The 16,269-nt window shown below is 49.1% G+C and overlaps 1 protein-coding gene across 1 annotated transcript in view; it reads right to left on the bottom strand.

The window, feature by feature from the left end:
- Nucleotides 1–16,269, bottom strand: part of LOC145506153 (uncharacterized) — a 27,420-nt gene extending 11,151 nt beyond the window's left edge. The window contains exons 1-2 of the mRNA XM_081490129.1: nt 16,015–16,269; nt 6,150–6,233 (exon numbers count right to left, since the gene is read on the bottom strand). Of these exons, the coding sequence (XP_081346255.1) occupies nt 6,150–6,233; nt 16,015–16,127 (197 nt within the window). The 5' untranslated portion in view covers nt 16,128–16,269. The remainder of the gene's footprint in view (nt 1–6,149; nt 6,234–16,014) is intronic.

Below are 16,269 nucleotides of genomic sequence, written 5' to 3'. Positions count from 1 at the left end.
TATTGACTTTTCTATACACTTCTGTTTTGAATTTTACTGACTTTTGTTATTTTTAGTATGGCCATCCTTCTGCTCAATTTGGGTCTCATTTGCTTTTTAGTTTTCTAAGGTATACTGAGGTTACTGAAGGTCTCAGACCTTTCTTCTTTTAGAAAATAGACGTTTAATGCTATAAATGCCCCTTTAAAATGCTATAGCAGCATATTACAAGTTTTTTAATCCTTTCTTTTTATTTTCACTCAGTTCAAAATATTTTCAAATTTCCCTTTTGACTTCCTCTTTGACCCATGGGTCACGTGGAAATGTGCTATTTGATTTCCACATAGTGGGGGCTTTTCAAGACTGCCTTTCAGCAGTAGAGTCCCAGACACCTACACTGAGGTCGGAGAGCACGCTTTGTGTGACGTTCAGTGATTTACGTCCACAGACCCGCTTACGGCCCCGTCAGTCTTCCTTGGCACGTGTCCTGTGGGCACTCAAAAGGAAGGAGTCTTCTGCTCTCCTGCATGGAGCTTCTGTAAATGTCGATCAGCACACAGTGGGACAGTGTTTTCAGTTTTCTAGATCCAGATTTTAAGAATTTCTGAGAGGCCACTGACATCTGCCTGTAACTGTGGGTTTGTCTATTTCTCCTTGCAATTCCATCAGGTTTTGCTTCGTGTGTTTCTGAAGCTCTGGACTTAAGTACATACACATTTAGGGCTGTCATGCCCACTTGATGAACTGATGCCTTTACTGTTGTTATGAAATGATGATCCTATTCCAGGTCATGGCCTTGGATTAGAGACCCACTTCGATGATAACAGGGCTCCCCTGGTGGCTCAGCTGGTAAAGAATCCACCTGCAATGTGGGAGACCTAGGTTTGATCCCTGCGTTGGGAAGATCCCCTGGACAAGGGAAAGGCTACCCACTCCAATATTCTGGCCTGGAGAATCCCATGGACTGTATCGTCCATGGGGCCACAAAGAGTCAGACACAACTGAGAGACTTTCACTTCCACTTGATGGTAATATCAGCTTCCATCTGTTCAGGGCCAACATGGTGAACCTCTTTCCATTGTCTTCCTGTTAACCTATATGAATCTTTATATTTAAAATGGATTTCTCGTAGGCAGCAGAGACTGGGTCTTGCTTCTCATTTGATCTGAAAAATCTTTTGCATTTCATGTCATTATTGATATAACTAGGTTTATTTTTTATTTTTTGGCCTCAACGGGTCTCAGCTGCAACGCCCAGGCTCTTCACTGTGGCACTCAGGCTCAGCTGTCCTGCAACATGTGGGATCCCAGCTTCTTGACCAAGGATTGAACCCATGTCCCCTGCACTAGAAGGCGGATTCTTCATCACCAGACCACCAGAAAAGTCCCTAAAACTAGGTTTGAATCTGCCACTGTACTGCGACTTCCCTATTTGGTCCATATGCTCTTTATTGGCCCTCTTCCCTGCCTTCTTCTGGGTTAAATATTGTTTGGGTCAGCTTCAGTTATTTTTCTCACCGTTGCTCATGTTTTCCTGCTTCTTGGCATTCCTGACCATTTCTCATCAGATGCCAGACCTTATACCTTCTATCTTGTTGGGCGCTATACACTTCTGAATTCCGACATTCTTGAAGCTTGCCCTGGAATGCAACTGTGTTATTCTGAAGGACTAGGGCCGCCCTGGGCTCCACCTGCAGGCAGGATCAGAACAGCATCTCATCTAGGGCTGAAGTGAGTCACCCCTGCTGTGAAGGCAAACCCTTCTGAGCAGCTGACCCAAGGCGCCAGAAGGATGAGGTTCCCCCTCTGGCTGGTGAGAGGAGCTCTTCCCGCACTTGGAGTTTCAGCACCTGCTCCCTCCAGCCCCTTCAGGTGACTCTACCCGCAGCTCCAGGCCACTGTCTGCAGCAAGACTCAGCTGAGACCTGAGAGCCCTCGCGGGTCTCCAGGTCTCTCTGTGCAGCTTGTCCCTCTCTGATCCTCCCCCCATGGTCCCAGCCACCCTGCCTCCTGAGGCCATCAACTCTGTCCCAGCAACCATGGGCTCTCCCGGGTTTCCCTCCTCCCGTCCTCACTGGGAAACCCCCTCCAGGCAGTCATCTGGGGAAATCCTCAGGCTCATAGCATTAGCTTCCATTTTCCCAGAGATGCCTAATACCTGAGGCCTTGAAAACCACAGTTAATGCACTGTATCCATTATCAACTGCTTTGGGCAGGAAGGCAAACCCTGTCCTTGTCACTTACCTTGTGAGTCGGTGATGCTATCTAACCATCTGAGTCAGAAGCAAAAATCCTTCATAATTTTTTAATTTAATCTTTATCATATTATTATTATATCACCTAGTCACAGATCTAGAAATCATCTTTAATAAAGTTAACTAATATTCTTTTCCATAAATGTATCAAGTTCAATTCCCCTGTAGGTAAGTCATCAAGATTATTTTTCATTCTTTAACGGGATGACTAGCATTGCACCAGTATCACCAGACACTTTCCTAAGGATAAACTCCTGAAGCGAAATGGCCAAATCAAACAGGCCAAACTGCCTTTCATTTTTTTAAATATTTACTTATTTGCCTGCGCCGGGTCTTAGTTGCCGCACACGGGATCTAGTTCCCTGACCAGGAATCGAACCTGGGCCCCCTGCATCGGCAGCACAAAGTCTTAGCCCCTGGACCGTGAAATTCCCCAAGTTGCCTTTTAAAAAAGTTGCATCATCTCTGACAAAATCCTGAGGATTGCTTAATGTCTGTAAAGTTGACAGGTAAAAAAGAAATGTTCTCATTTTTGTTTTCGTCTCATTCCAGTGATTACTAGTAAATCTGAACATTTCTCCACAGGAAGCATGAAATAAGTGTTAGCTATTACGTCTACTGGCTCAGTTACATTTCTTCTTTTCCAAACTGCCCATTCATAGTTTTGCCTGTTTTCCTGTTAGACAGACAGCCTTTTTCTTAATGGTTTACAATTTCTCTCTAAAGAAGCTAGTAAACCTTTGATACATATACCATCAATACTTGCCCCAAGTTGCATTCAAGTTTCAGTTTCAAGTAGATTTTGACATACTGAACTATATTCTAGATTAAACACTTTCTTCCTTTATATTGTAAGCATTCCACAGACTAAGATTAAATGTTCTTTTTGTAGTAATGACTTCACTCTCTTACATTTAGGTAATTAATCTGGCATTTACGTTTGCCTGCAATATGAAGAATATTCCCCTAAATAGTCAACTGGTTCAATAATCCATCATTTCCACACTAATACAAGACGTTACCTTTATCGGAAATTCGTATCTGCACATACACACATACACTTTCCCACTTCCTATTCTGTACCTTCTTTAATGTCTAAGAGCTATTTTAATGTCATGAACACCAGGTCTCACCAATTACTGATGGTTTCAGATTTTGTTTGTTAAAACTGATGTATTTATTCTTGCAGATGAACAAGTTCAAAAATATCTCTACTAGAATTCTGATCAAGCTCATTTTAAATTTATGGATTAATTTAGAGAAAGTTTAACTTTATGATAAGGAACTGTTCCCACGTTGAAAAAGCAGGAAGTAGTCATCTGTCCCTTTCAGGGAAGTCCATACAGTCCTTCCATAGTTTCTGCATATCTCTTGTCAATTTCTTGAAATAGTATATGTTGGTGCTACTATGAATTGGCTCTTGAAGCATTATATTTTCTAACAGATTTAAGCTAATATATGGGAATGGGAAATCTATAGATTCCTGTACACTTATTTTTACCCAATCACCTTATCAGGTCCACTTGCTTAGACGAGGGTGTTGAGGTCCTCCCAAAAGGAAACGAGTTACAAATGAATCCTCACCCTCCACTGGACAGAAAACATCAGTGTGCTGGGGAAAGAGGGCAGTGAGGTTATCTTCGTTCCTGTATTTCTAACAAATTTTCCGGGTGATTCTGATGTTCATGCGTATGTAGGAAGCAGCAGGACAGACCACCAAATTGAGAGCTGAAGTAGGCTGACTCACAACACACCTCAAGGACTCGAGAAGCTGCCTGAAATAAGCCCCGAGAGATAAGATCAGTACCTGACAGAAGCTGAAGAACGTACCAGAGATCAGGTACATTAGAGGAGAGACCACAGGAAATGCCAGCCACGAAGACTTCCTAAATCATTACCTGTGTATAAAAGATCCACTGCAGCTCTACAACTCGACATTTCTGAAAAGTATGGAGAACATCTTAAAACAAACACGTTCTTTGATCTGATGCGACCAAAGACAACCTCTCTGGCTCCAAAACATATCCCATTCATCTGATCCTACGTAGAACAAGCACCGCAGAGACCATTAGCATTACTCCATAAAAACTGAACAGACACAGGAATGGAGAACCTATTAACAGCGATTACCATGATTTACGATGGCAAAGTGAACCACAAACCAGTCTTAACATATCTCAACGTACTTCCCAGGTGAAGCTAGTGGTCAAGAATCTGCCTGAATTCAGAAGACACAAGAGATGCAGGTTCAATTCCTGGGTGGGGAAGATCCACTGGAGGAGGGAAATGGCATCTACTCCAGTATTCCTGCCTGAAAAATTACATGGATAAGAGGAGCCTGGTGGGCCGCAGTCCATGGGGCTGCAAAGAGTCAAACGTGACTGAGCAATTGAACACACACTCACTCACACACACACACACCCCCACACACAGGTGTGAATCTAAGCCAACCGTCCATCAAGTCCACTGGGAATTATCAAGAAACAAAGTAAGCGTAAGGCATGAAGCACTCAGAATGGAAAAGGTCTATTTTCTGGGTCCATAAGCTTTCGATGTGAGGTGTTCCTTCCTGAGACCTGGATGCTGGAAGTCTGATGAGCACAGCTGTGCTAAGGAAGCAGCGGCCCCGGGGGTCCGCCAGGCATCTAACGTCCATTCACACAAGAGTCATAGCGGCTTGCAGGACAACGTGCGCCACCACAGGATGGATTTCTGCCTCTCAGGAGCTCATGAGCACTTTCACGCAGCTCTCAACAGCGTCCCACGGGTGTCGCTCCTCCCACAAGAGCTCTGTACACTGAGTTTACACATCAAAGATGAGGCCACAGGGACTCCAAGAAGTTGGCCTTGTCTGAAGCTGCCTGGCTTATTCGGAGCGGAGACAGAATTCAAACCTTCTCCCCTACTTTTACTTAGTACTGTTGTCTACAAGAGCATGCTAACTTAGAATTTTTGTATTCTTATTTTCAGCACATATTCTCACTTGTCACTTCATTTCTTCCCACAATATTTCTACAAATTAGATAAAACAGTAATCATACACTGTCTTTCAAAATGGCATTGAGTTCAACTAAAATGAAATAGTCTACATGAAATCACTTTGAAAGCATAAAATACAAGCGGCAAGTATAAAATACAAGTGGCAATGTGCCACGAAAAATAAATGAATCACCAAATTTCTGTCAGTACGAAAACCAAGGTGATTATTCTTAGAGGTTTTTCTAATAGATTACAAAGAGCCCTTCCCAACAGGAGAAGAACATGAATGATTTACTCCAAGAGAAAGTACTTACTCCAAGAGAAGTATTTCACACGTCCCATCCGAGGAACGGAGTTCAGAAACCATAAGCACATCTGTTTCCTACTCACTCATTTAGAGACAGGCTTAAAATAACTACCACCCACAGATACAAGGAACAGTACTCAGAAAGAGAGACAGACAGTAAAAAGCAAGGAGAATGAGGACAATCAGCAAAAAAGCGATACAAGAAGGTGCTGCCTGCTCACCCCACAGGAAAGCCTGAGCCAGGGAGGTGGGCCTCCGGTTAACGCCCATGAGCCCACCATCCCAAAGCTGTGATGAGCAGGGAGCACCCCCACAGGGCGGACAGGGCAGAGCGCGGAAGAAAAGCAACGAGATCCCAGTAATTGGGCAGGCTCTTGTTCCCACACCGCAATAAGGAAAATACAAACATGCTGTTCAGTTATCCAAATGGTTACAACGACACGGTGTAAGATTACAAGAAGGAAGCATTACTCATTACGGTGTCTGGAAATCCTCCATATCCACCGCCAGAAGGGGGAGGGGTCCCGTCAAGGTTTCAAAACAACTGGGGCGACAAAGAACATTCTAGCCCATTAAGGATGAAAACACAGAAGTGTTCTATTTTCACTGGAAAGTTCAAAGTGCAGTTACCTGAGAGACTGTGCCACTATGTTTTCACGTATTGTCAGACAATGATTCACACGGTCTTTCTTGGTGGCTGAGAGTTCTTTCTTTCTAAAAGGGGGAAAAAAAGAGTAAAGGAAGTTAGTGTTGTCCACTCCATCTGTTTCTACGTGGCATTCATTCATTCATTCATTCAACACAGCTTCTTTGACTCCAAGGAGTAAAACCGTGCCGGGGCAGGGTGCTCTGAGGTCAGAGAGGTGGGGTGGGCCGAACCCCGGGTCCCCTCCAGGACTGGGCTCCACAGAAAACTCAGGGGGCGTCACTAACACGCCTGCCTTCTCTGCTGCAGAGAGAAGAAACTGCAGCGCCAACAGGGCTGGCCCAGGATCGCGTGGACAGAGGGAGCTTCAATTCAACGCAATAGTATAACACCTACTCGCCACAGCGGCCCCCTCGCAAAACCACACTCAATGCAATAGTATAACACCTACTCTCCACAGCGGCCCCCTCGCAAAACCACACGGACTGACGAGTCAGCCCCACACAGGCCTCACACGATGAAGTATGAGAGAATGTATTAACACAATGGTTAATTGCTCCTATATCTCTCAATGGCTACAAACAAGTACCCTGCCCAGAGCCTTTCTCAAAAGCCTCCTAGTGAGACTTTTCAGTCAAAATTGTAAAAAGGAGACAGACTGGCCAAGAAGATGAGATAAAAGGTGCCTGCTTCTCACCCAAACCTATGACTTCAGAGGTCTCTGAAATAGGCACCGGAGAAATACAGAAGACAGGGATGATCCAAAGAGGAAGCGAAAAAGAAATCAGGCTTGATGATTACATCCAAAAAAGGATCCGAGTGTCTGACAGCTACCAGGACATGGTACTAACTAGAAACAGTGAGACCAGAAGTCTACTACGTTTTTGAGGGAATTCTATAAAGAGTACCAAAGAGATTAAAATACTAACTGACCAACACCTCCGTTTAATCCCTAATGCAACTGCAGGCCGGAGAAGGCAACGGCACCCCACTCCAGTACTCTTGCTTGGAAAATCCCATGGACGGAGGAGCCTGGTAGGCTCCAGTCCATGGGGTCGCTAAGAGTCGGACACGACTGAGCGACTTCACTTTCACGCACTAGAGAAGGAAATGGCAACCCACTCCAGTATTCTTGCCTGGAGAATCCCAGGGACGGCGGAGCCTGGTGGGCTGCCGTCTATGGGGTCGCACAGAGTCGGACACGACTGAAGCGACTCAGCAGCAGTAGCAGCAGCAGCAACTGCAGGCTCCAAAAAACTACATGTGAAGGAACAGACTCTTGCAATTGTGCAAACCAAGAAAGACACACCCTCAAAAGGCAGTTCAGACGTGGCCAGGGAAGAACATGGACAAGGACGAGTCTCCCGAGCGGAAAGTCAGGGCCCGGGAGAAGGAAAGACAGGCCTGGATGAGAGGCCAAGTCCATGGTGTGCAGAGAGGGGCTCCCAGTGAGCAGCCAGTAAGTCTCTCACCACATGGACAGGTGACCATGTCCCCCACTGGTCTCCTTCCTAAAAGAGACTCGCTGATGAGCTGTGCTGTGGGCTGCTAGGCACCCACCAAAACACCGTGCTTCCCTTCTCAGACACGAGCTTCCTGCTGACAAGTCCCACAGCCCGGCTTCCCTGCAGCCAGGCACACACAAGTGACTGTTCACACAGATGAACGGGAACACAGCAGCGAGCGGAGCTTCTGCCTGTGGCTTGCCCAGGGCACCACCCCCTCCTTTTAGCTTCCCCCAACTGGAACAGACACTTCTAACACCCAGTTGCTGAACATACAGACAAAGACAACAAAAAGGCTGCAGGGTGACAGGATGGAAGGAGCCTGGGTCCTGAGTGGCAGGAGGAGGCAGAGGCCTTTCACCTCCCGCCCACCTGAGTCACTCACTTCAAAAGTGCTGGGATGGAAACAACCCAAATGTCTCAGTGGATGGATAAACAGCTGCCACGGAGTAACGGAATACTGCTTGGCAGTGAAAGAAGCAAACGACTGACACACACAAGGATGAATTTCAATGCATCCGCTTCAAGGTACACAGGGATGATTCCATTTATGCCACAGTCTTTACCTTTAAGGGAATGTAAAGTGGTCTGAAATTTACAGGGGCCTGGCAGGGGAGGAGTACACTAAAAGAGGTACCGATGAGTGAACTGGATTCAAAACTGGGAAAGGAGTACGTCAAGACTATATATTGTCACCCTGGTTATTTCACATCTATGCAGAGTACATCATCCGAAATGCCAAGCTGGATGAAGCACAAACTGGAATCAAGATGGCCAGGAAAAATATAAATAACCTCAGATATGCAGGTGACACCAACCTAATGGCAGAAAGTGAAGAGGAACTCAAGAGCCCCGTGATGAAGGTTAAAGAGGAGAGTGAAAAGCTGGCTTAAAACTCAACATTCAAAAAACTAAGATCACGGCATCCGCTCCCATCACTTCATGGCAAATAGATGGGGAAACAGTGGAAACAGTGACAGACTTTATTTTCTTGGGCTCCAAAATCACTGCAGATGGGGACTGCAGCCATGAAATTAAAAGACGCTTGCTCCTTGGAAGAAAAGCTATGAAAAACCTAGACAGCGTATTAAAAAACAGAGACATTACTTTCCTGACAAAGGTCTATCTAGTCAAGGCTATGGTTTTTCCAGTAGGCAGGTATGGATGTGAGAGTTGGACTGTGAAGAAGGATGAGCGCCAAAGAACTGATGCTTCTCAACTGTGGTGCTGGAAAAGACTCTTGAGAGTCCCTTGGACCGCAAGGAGATCCAACCAGTCAATCCTAAAGGAAATCAACTCTGAAGATTCATTGGAAGGACCGACGCTAAAGCTGCCTTTTCATACTGTTCATGGGTTCTCAAGGCAAGAACACTGAAATGGTTTGCCCTTCCCTTCTCCAGAGGACCACGTTTTGTCAGAGCTCTCCACCATGACCCGTCTGTCCTGGGTGGCCCTACACAGCATGACGCATAGCTCACTGAGTTACGACACGGCTCTGGTCCATGGGATCAGACTGGTTAGTTTTCTGCGACTGTGGTTTTCATTCTGTCTGCCCTCTGATGGAGAAGGATAAGAGGCTTATGGAAGCTTCCTGATGGGAGAGACTCAGGAAAGACTGGGGAAGACTGACGGCAGGAGGAGAAGGGGACAACAGAGGCTGAGATGTTTGGATGGCATCACCGACTCAATGGACATGAGTCTGAGTAAACTGCGAGTTGGTGATGGACAGGGAGGCCTGGCATGCTGCAGTCCATGGGGTTGCAAAGAGTGGGATACAACTGAGCAACTGAACTGAACTGATGCTGAAGCGCCAATACTTTGGCCACATGATGTGAAGAGCTGACTCTTAAGAAAAGACCCTGATGCTGAGAAAGATTGAAGGCAGGTGGAGAAGGGGGTGACAGAGGATGAGATGGTTGGATTGCACCACTGACTCAATGGACATGAGTTTGAGCAAACAAACTCTGGGAGATTGTGAAGGACAGGGAAGCCCGGGGTGCTGCAGTCCATGGGGTTGCAATGAGTCAGACATGACTGAAGGAGTGAACAACAGCAACTATATAGATATGTGTGTGTGTGTGTGTGTGTGTGTGTGTGTGTGTGTGTATGTATGTGTATATTAGACCTCAGTTTGAAACAGAAAGTACTCAGTTCAGTTCAGTCGCTCAGTCGTGTCCGACTCTCTGCGACCCCATGAATTGCAGCACGCCAGGCCTCTCTGTCCATCACCAACTCCCGGAGTCTACCCAAACCCATGTTCATCGAGTCGGTGATGCCATCCAACCATCTCATCCTCTGTCGTCCCCTTCTCCTCCCGCCCCCAATCCTTCCCAGCATTAGGGTCTTTTCCAATGAGTCAACTCTTCGCATGAGGTGGCCAAAGTATTGGAGTTTCAGCTTCAACATCAAACCTTCCAATGAACACCCAGGATTGATCTCTTTTAGAATGGATTGATTGGATCTCCTTGCAGTCCAAGGGACTCTCAAGAGTCTTCTCCAACACCACAGTTCAAAAGCATCAATTCTGCGGCGCTCAGCTTTCTTCACCGTCCAACTCTCACATCCATACATGACCACTGGAAAAACCATAGCCTTGACTAGACGGACTTTTGTTGGCAAAGTAATGTCTCTGCTTTTAAACAGGCTATCTAGGTTGGCCATAACCTTCCTTCCACGGAGTAAGCGTCTTTTAATTTCATGGCTGCAGTCACCATCAGCAGTGACTCTGGAACCCAAAAAAGTAAAGTCTGACACTGTTTCCACTGTTTCCCCATCTATTTCCCATGGAGTGATGGGACCAGATGCCATGATCTTAGTTTTCTGAACGTTGAGCTTTAAGCCAACTTTTTCACTCTCCTCCTTCACCTTCATCAAGAGGCTCTTTAGTTCTTCTTCACTTTCTGCCATAAGACGGCTGCGACGGCTGCGACGGCTCGGCGCAGAAGCGAGGCGGCTGCGACGGCTCGGCGCAGAAGCGTGGCCGAGAGGAGCTAGGCCGGGCCGGGGGCCGGGAGCCGGGGGCGGCGGCCGACAGGGGCTAGGCCGGGCCGGGGACCGGGGGCCGGGGGCGGCGGCCGACAGGGGCTAGGCCGGGCCCCGGGTCCGGGCGCGGCGGCCGAGAGGGCCTAGGCCGACAGGGGCGGCGGCCTGGCCGGGGACCGGGGGCCGGGGGCGGCGGCCGACAGGGGCTAGGCCGGGGGCGGGGGTCCGGGGGCGGCGGCCGACAGGGGCTAGGCCGGGGCCCGGGGGCCGGGGGCGGCGGCCGACAGGGGCTAGGCCGGGCCGGGGGCCGGGGGCAGCGGCTGACAGGGCCTAGGCCGGGGGCGGGGGTCCGGGGGCGGCGGCCGACAGGGGCTAGGCCGGGGCCCGGGGGCCGGGGGCGGCGGCCGACAGGGGCTAGGCCGGGCCGGGGGCCGGGGGCAGCGGCTGACAGGGCCTAGGCCGGGGGCGGGGGTCCGGGGGCGGCGGCCGACAGGGGCTAGGCCGGGGCCCGGGGGCCGGGGGCGGCGGCCGACAGGGGATAGGCCGGGCCGGGGGCTGACAGGGTCTAGGCCGGGCCGGGGGGCCGGGGGCGGCGGCCGACAGGGCTAGGCCGGGGGCGGGGGTCCGGGGGCGGCAGGCGAGAGGGGCTAGGCCAGGCTGGGGGCTGGGGCCGGCGGCGGCAAGAGGAATTACCCAAGGCCCAAGGTAAGAGAAACCCAAATAAGACGGTAAGTGTTGCGAGAGGGCATCACAGGGCAGACACACTAAAACTAAAACTACAGAAAACTAGCTAATCTGATCACACGGACCACAGCCTTGTCTATCTCAATGAAACTAAGCCATGCCGTGTGGGGCCACCCAAGATGGATGGGTCATGGTGGAGAGGTCTGACAGATTGTGGTCCACTGGAGAAGGGCATGGCAAACCACTTCAGTATTCTTGCCTTGAGAACCCCATGAACAGTATGAAAAGGCAAAAGGATAGGACACTGAAAGATGAACTCCCCAGGTCAGTAGGTGCCCAATATGCTAATGGAGATCAGTGGAGAAATAACTCCAGAAAGAATGATGAGATGGAGCCAAAGCAAAAACGATACCCAACTGTGGATGTGACTGGTGATAGATGCAAAGTCCGATGCTGTAAAGAGCAATATTGCATAGGAACCTGGAATGTTAGGTCCATGAATCAAGGCAAACTGGAAGTGGTCAAACAGGAGATGGCAAGAGTGAACGTTGACATTCTAGGAATCAGCGAACTAAGATGGACTGGAATGGGTGAATTTAACTCAGATGACCATTATATCTACTACTGTGGGCAAGAATCCCTTAGAAGAAATGGAGTAGCCATCATGGTCAACAAAAGAGTCCAAAAGGCAGTACTTGGATGCAATCTCAAAAAAGACAGAATGATCTCTGTTCGTTTCCAAGGCAAACCATTCAATATCACGGTAATCCAAGTCTATGCCCCGACCAGTAACGCCGAAGAAGCTGAAGTTGAACGGTTCTATGAAGACCTACAAGACCTTCTAGAACTAACACCCAAAAAAGATGTCCTTTTCATTATAGGGGACTGGAATGCAAAAGTAGGAAGTCAAGAAACACCTGGCGTAACAGGCAAGTTTGGCCTTGGAGTACAGAATGAAGCAGGGCAAAGGCTAATAGAGTTTTGCCACGAGAACACACTGGTAATAGCAAACACCCTATTCCAACAACACAAGAGAAGGCTCTACACGTGGACATCACCAGATGGTCAACACTGAAATCAGATTGATTATATTCTTTGCAGCCAAAGATGGAGAAGCTCTATACAGTCAGCAAAAACAAGACCAGGAGCAGACTGTGGCTCAGATCATGAACAGAAAGTACTATGAGAGTTTAAATGCTCTCTTCTCTGAGCCACCACATTCAAGTCTCGATTACAGCAGCTCACCTAGTTGAAGACCTTAAGTCATCAAGAAAATTAAAGAACACTGACCTCTCCCAACAAGTTAGGAGGCAAACAAACTCTCTTCTGTATGGTTCCCTTCCAAAGTGAAAACCCACAAAGGCCTTAAATGAGCTGCATTCACACACCCGGTCTCCCAGCTCTACAGGCAGTGACCCCTCTGTGGGCAGCCTCTTACCCTAGGGTCTAAAACAACTCCTGGGGGGATGGCCATCAGAAAAAGCTGACAAACACTAAATTGAGTGCACCTCGCTACCTAAGATGGTCACAACAGAAAAGTGATCAATACAAATATAAGCTTTAAAAAGAACTGTGTCTCTCTCCTCGTATGTGGACTAGGCCACAAGAATACAGGTAACAAAAAATGATACCACTTTCTGAACCTGCTGCCTGATTTCCTTAAGACTCACATGTGCTGCACCCGAGGCCCCATGCTAGAATTTGAGCAAAATTTGTGAAACAAGCAAAAAATCAAAGACCGAATACCAATTTCACCCATCAAAATAAAAGTACACTCCTGTGTTGTCTGCTTGGGTCTAGCTCCTCCTCTGAGCTCCCTGTGGGGATAGAGTGAAAGATACGTGTGTGTATGTGTGTGTGTGTGTGTGTGTGTGTGGTGTCCGACTCTTTGCAACCCCATGGACTGTAGCTCACCAGGTTCCTTTGCCCACGGGGTTTTCCAGACAAGAATACTGGAGCGGACAGCCATCCCCTGTCTCCAGGGGAACTTCCTGACCCAGGGATCAAACCTGCATCTCCCTCTCTTGCATTGCAGGCAGATTCTTTACTGCTGAGCCATTGGGGAAGCCTGCCCTATTCCCTCAGGGCTCCTGCCCCAGGCCCTGCCATGAGCCAGCACCACACTCTGGAAGGAACGGTTCCCACGGTTACTCTCCAGGGATGACAGACTCACTGAGAACAAGCGCGTGCCTCTCACGGGCACTCAGCCCAGCACCTACACTGGACAGGTGTTTCCCAGACAACAAAGGAGTGGGCAAGTGCTTGCCGTACAAGAGTAGGTTGAAAGTGAAAGAAAATGAAAGTCGCTCAGTCGTGTCTGACTCTTTGCAACCCCGTGGACTTAGTCCATGGAATTCTCCAGGCCAGAATACTGGAGTGGGTAGCCTTTCCCTTCTCCAGGGGATCTGCCCAACCCAGGGATCAAACCCAGGTCTCCCGCACTGCAGGCAGAGTCTACTGGCTGAGCCACAAGGGAAGACCAAAGGAGTAGGTTCAATACACAGTAAAACTGACTCAAAAGTCTTGAGTCAATCTTTCCAACAGGTTTCGGAAGATAAATGATAATTATGTTAACCTTGAGTTTCTAAAACCAAGAGATGGAAAGAGAAGTAGAAACAGCAAAGCTTAAAAAAAGAGAGACCCTGAAGAGCAGTCCCACACGACTGAGCTCAAGCAGCTTGTGGAGTCCGAGCTGCAGCCTTCAGGTGTGACCAAGACGTCAGTGACGGCCCGTCTGTGACCCTGACTGTCACAGCTTTACTGCCAGAAAGAGTGAGTACACGTCCCATCACGGTCAGCTACGAAGAAAGCGCATGGTTCAGATCCCTCTTCTAACTCATCCAAAGTCACTTCCCAGCAATCCACACCGATTTGAGGGGGAAAACATCTGCCCTGATTAAATTTTAGTCTTTTCTGCACTCAATAGGTAGCTCTAAAATCATAAAATTCTTCAGGTAGATGGACGGTCTTCAGTGGTGACTGATCTTATATTAAAATTCAAACAATAATGACTAGGTGGCGCTAGTGGTAAAGAATCCGCCTGTTAACCCAGGAGAAGCAACAGCTGTGGTTTCATCTCTCTGGGGAAAGAAGATCCCCTGGAGAAGGAAATGGCAACCCACTGCAGTACTCGTGCCTGGAGAATCCCAGGGACGGGGGAGCCTGGTGGCCGGCCGTCTCTGGGGTCGCACAGAGTCGGACACGACTGAAGCGACTTAGCAGTAGCAGCAGCAATGTATTGTTTATGCAAAGATGACAGACCAAGTGCTGGACAACAGACAGGGACGGCAGTTAAGACGTTCCTTCCCACCCAGAGCCTGCCTGGTGCTTCCTGTTTGTACACAAGATCCAAGAGACGCTGAGATGCGTCAACTTCTCTGACTTCTACCTCCACGGAGAAGCACTATGCTAAGTCTGGAATGGGTCATGGTTACAAGTTATTTGCTGCGGAGAAACGTCAAGTTGTTAAAAAAAAAGATTCTTTTTTCTCAAAGTATCCAAACAAGTTTTTCACCTTTTAGCAGAAAAAGCGCTTTACTGCTACATTTTCACAGATAAGCCAAAATGACTCCCCAAATACTCATTTCCTGATTAAACCTCAGGACACAGCAAGGAATCATATCAGAAACCAAGATGAAAACATTCCTGAAAATGAGTCCATCTTAACATTAAGGTGAACTTCTTAAAGGGGCGGCTTCCCAAAAACTGTCCTCATTAAATGCCGTCTTGTACAAATCCAGATGAGAAAGAAAACGCCCGCACATGAAAGAAAGGCCTGAACTGTAGCAGAGCACGCCCTGACCTCTGCGGAACACCCAAGACTTCAAGGAAAAGTACTTGGGCTCTGTAAGAAGGTGACATCAAATGGTCTCTCTTCTTCTGTTTCGAAAAGTTCCCTAGCACAAGCAACCGAGACCCCCTACTTCCGAACAGTACCAGGATGTCTGCCACAGGAGACTGTCCGCAGACACCCATCCAGGTTCTGGCCAGCGTGACTGCGATGCCCGTGAAATGGACATCACTCGCCCCGACGATTAACCTCTCCCTCAGCAAGATGTGATTTATTTCCAACTGCAGACAAGTAATAAACTTCAGCCCACTCTTCCCACTATTGAAGGCCGTTTTATTGTTTCTTGTGTGTTAGTAACAACCATCTGGGCTAAGTTCACACTTACGGGGCGACCACCGCGCATTTAAGGGGCCTGCAGACCGCCTTGAACTGAGACAAGCCGGTCTCTTTCCAACACTTCAGTCTTCTGCCGCGACCCCCGAACTAAACGAAAAGCCCTGAGGCTACGGGAAGACAGGCCCGACTGACTCCCAGCCTGTTTAAAGGGGGCCCCGCCAGAGGCTCCCCATTGGAACGCGCGCGCTCCCCCGCCCTCCAGCCCGACGTCCCCGGGCATGAGGTCACCACTGTCCCCGCATCACTCGGGCTCCCAATTCCCGGCTCCTCGGGGAGCGTCCAGCGCCCGCGCGGCCCTGCTCCCCTCAGAGCAGAAGAGTGGGGGCTGGACGCGGCCTCGGCTCGGCCGAGTCCTGCTCACAACGCAACCCCGGTTCCTCCCCAAACTGGGCAGCCGGGAGGGCAGAGGGCCGGGGCCGCCTCCGTGCCTCCGCGGGAGGCTGGCGAAGGCCGGGGAGGGCTGGGGCCGAGCTGCGGCGGGTCAGTACTCACGGTCGGTGCAGCGGCTCCTCGGCCACGGCCGGGCATAGCGGCGGCGGCGGCTGCTGCTGCTGGAAGGACTTAAGGGACTCGAAGGCCTTCATCAGCTTTTCCAGGGTCGCCATGGCGGCCTGCGGCCCCGCGGGAACAACGCCCGGAGCCCTCGGGATGGCTCGCGGCTCCGCTCAGCAGCACGGCAATGAATGAGGTTCGGGCCGAGGGCAGGAACGGAACACAGGCGCCCGGCCATCTTGGGTCCGTCCCGGC

The sequence above is a fragment of the Giraffa tippelskirchi genome, chromosome 1, assembly GCF_054371585.1.
Source record: "Giraffa tippelskirchi isolate mGirTip1 chromosome 1, T2T-mGirTip1v1.2.pri, whole genome shotgun sequence".
Lineage (NCBI taxonomy): Eukaryota > Metazoa > Chordata > Mammalia > Artiodactyla > Giraffidae > Giraffa > Giraffa tippelskirchi.
The sequence above is the reverse complement of the archived record's forward strand: the minus strand, read 5'-3'. Positions and strand labels throughout refer to the sequence as shown.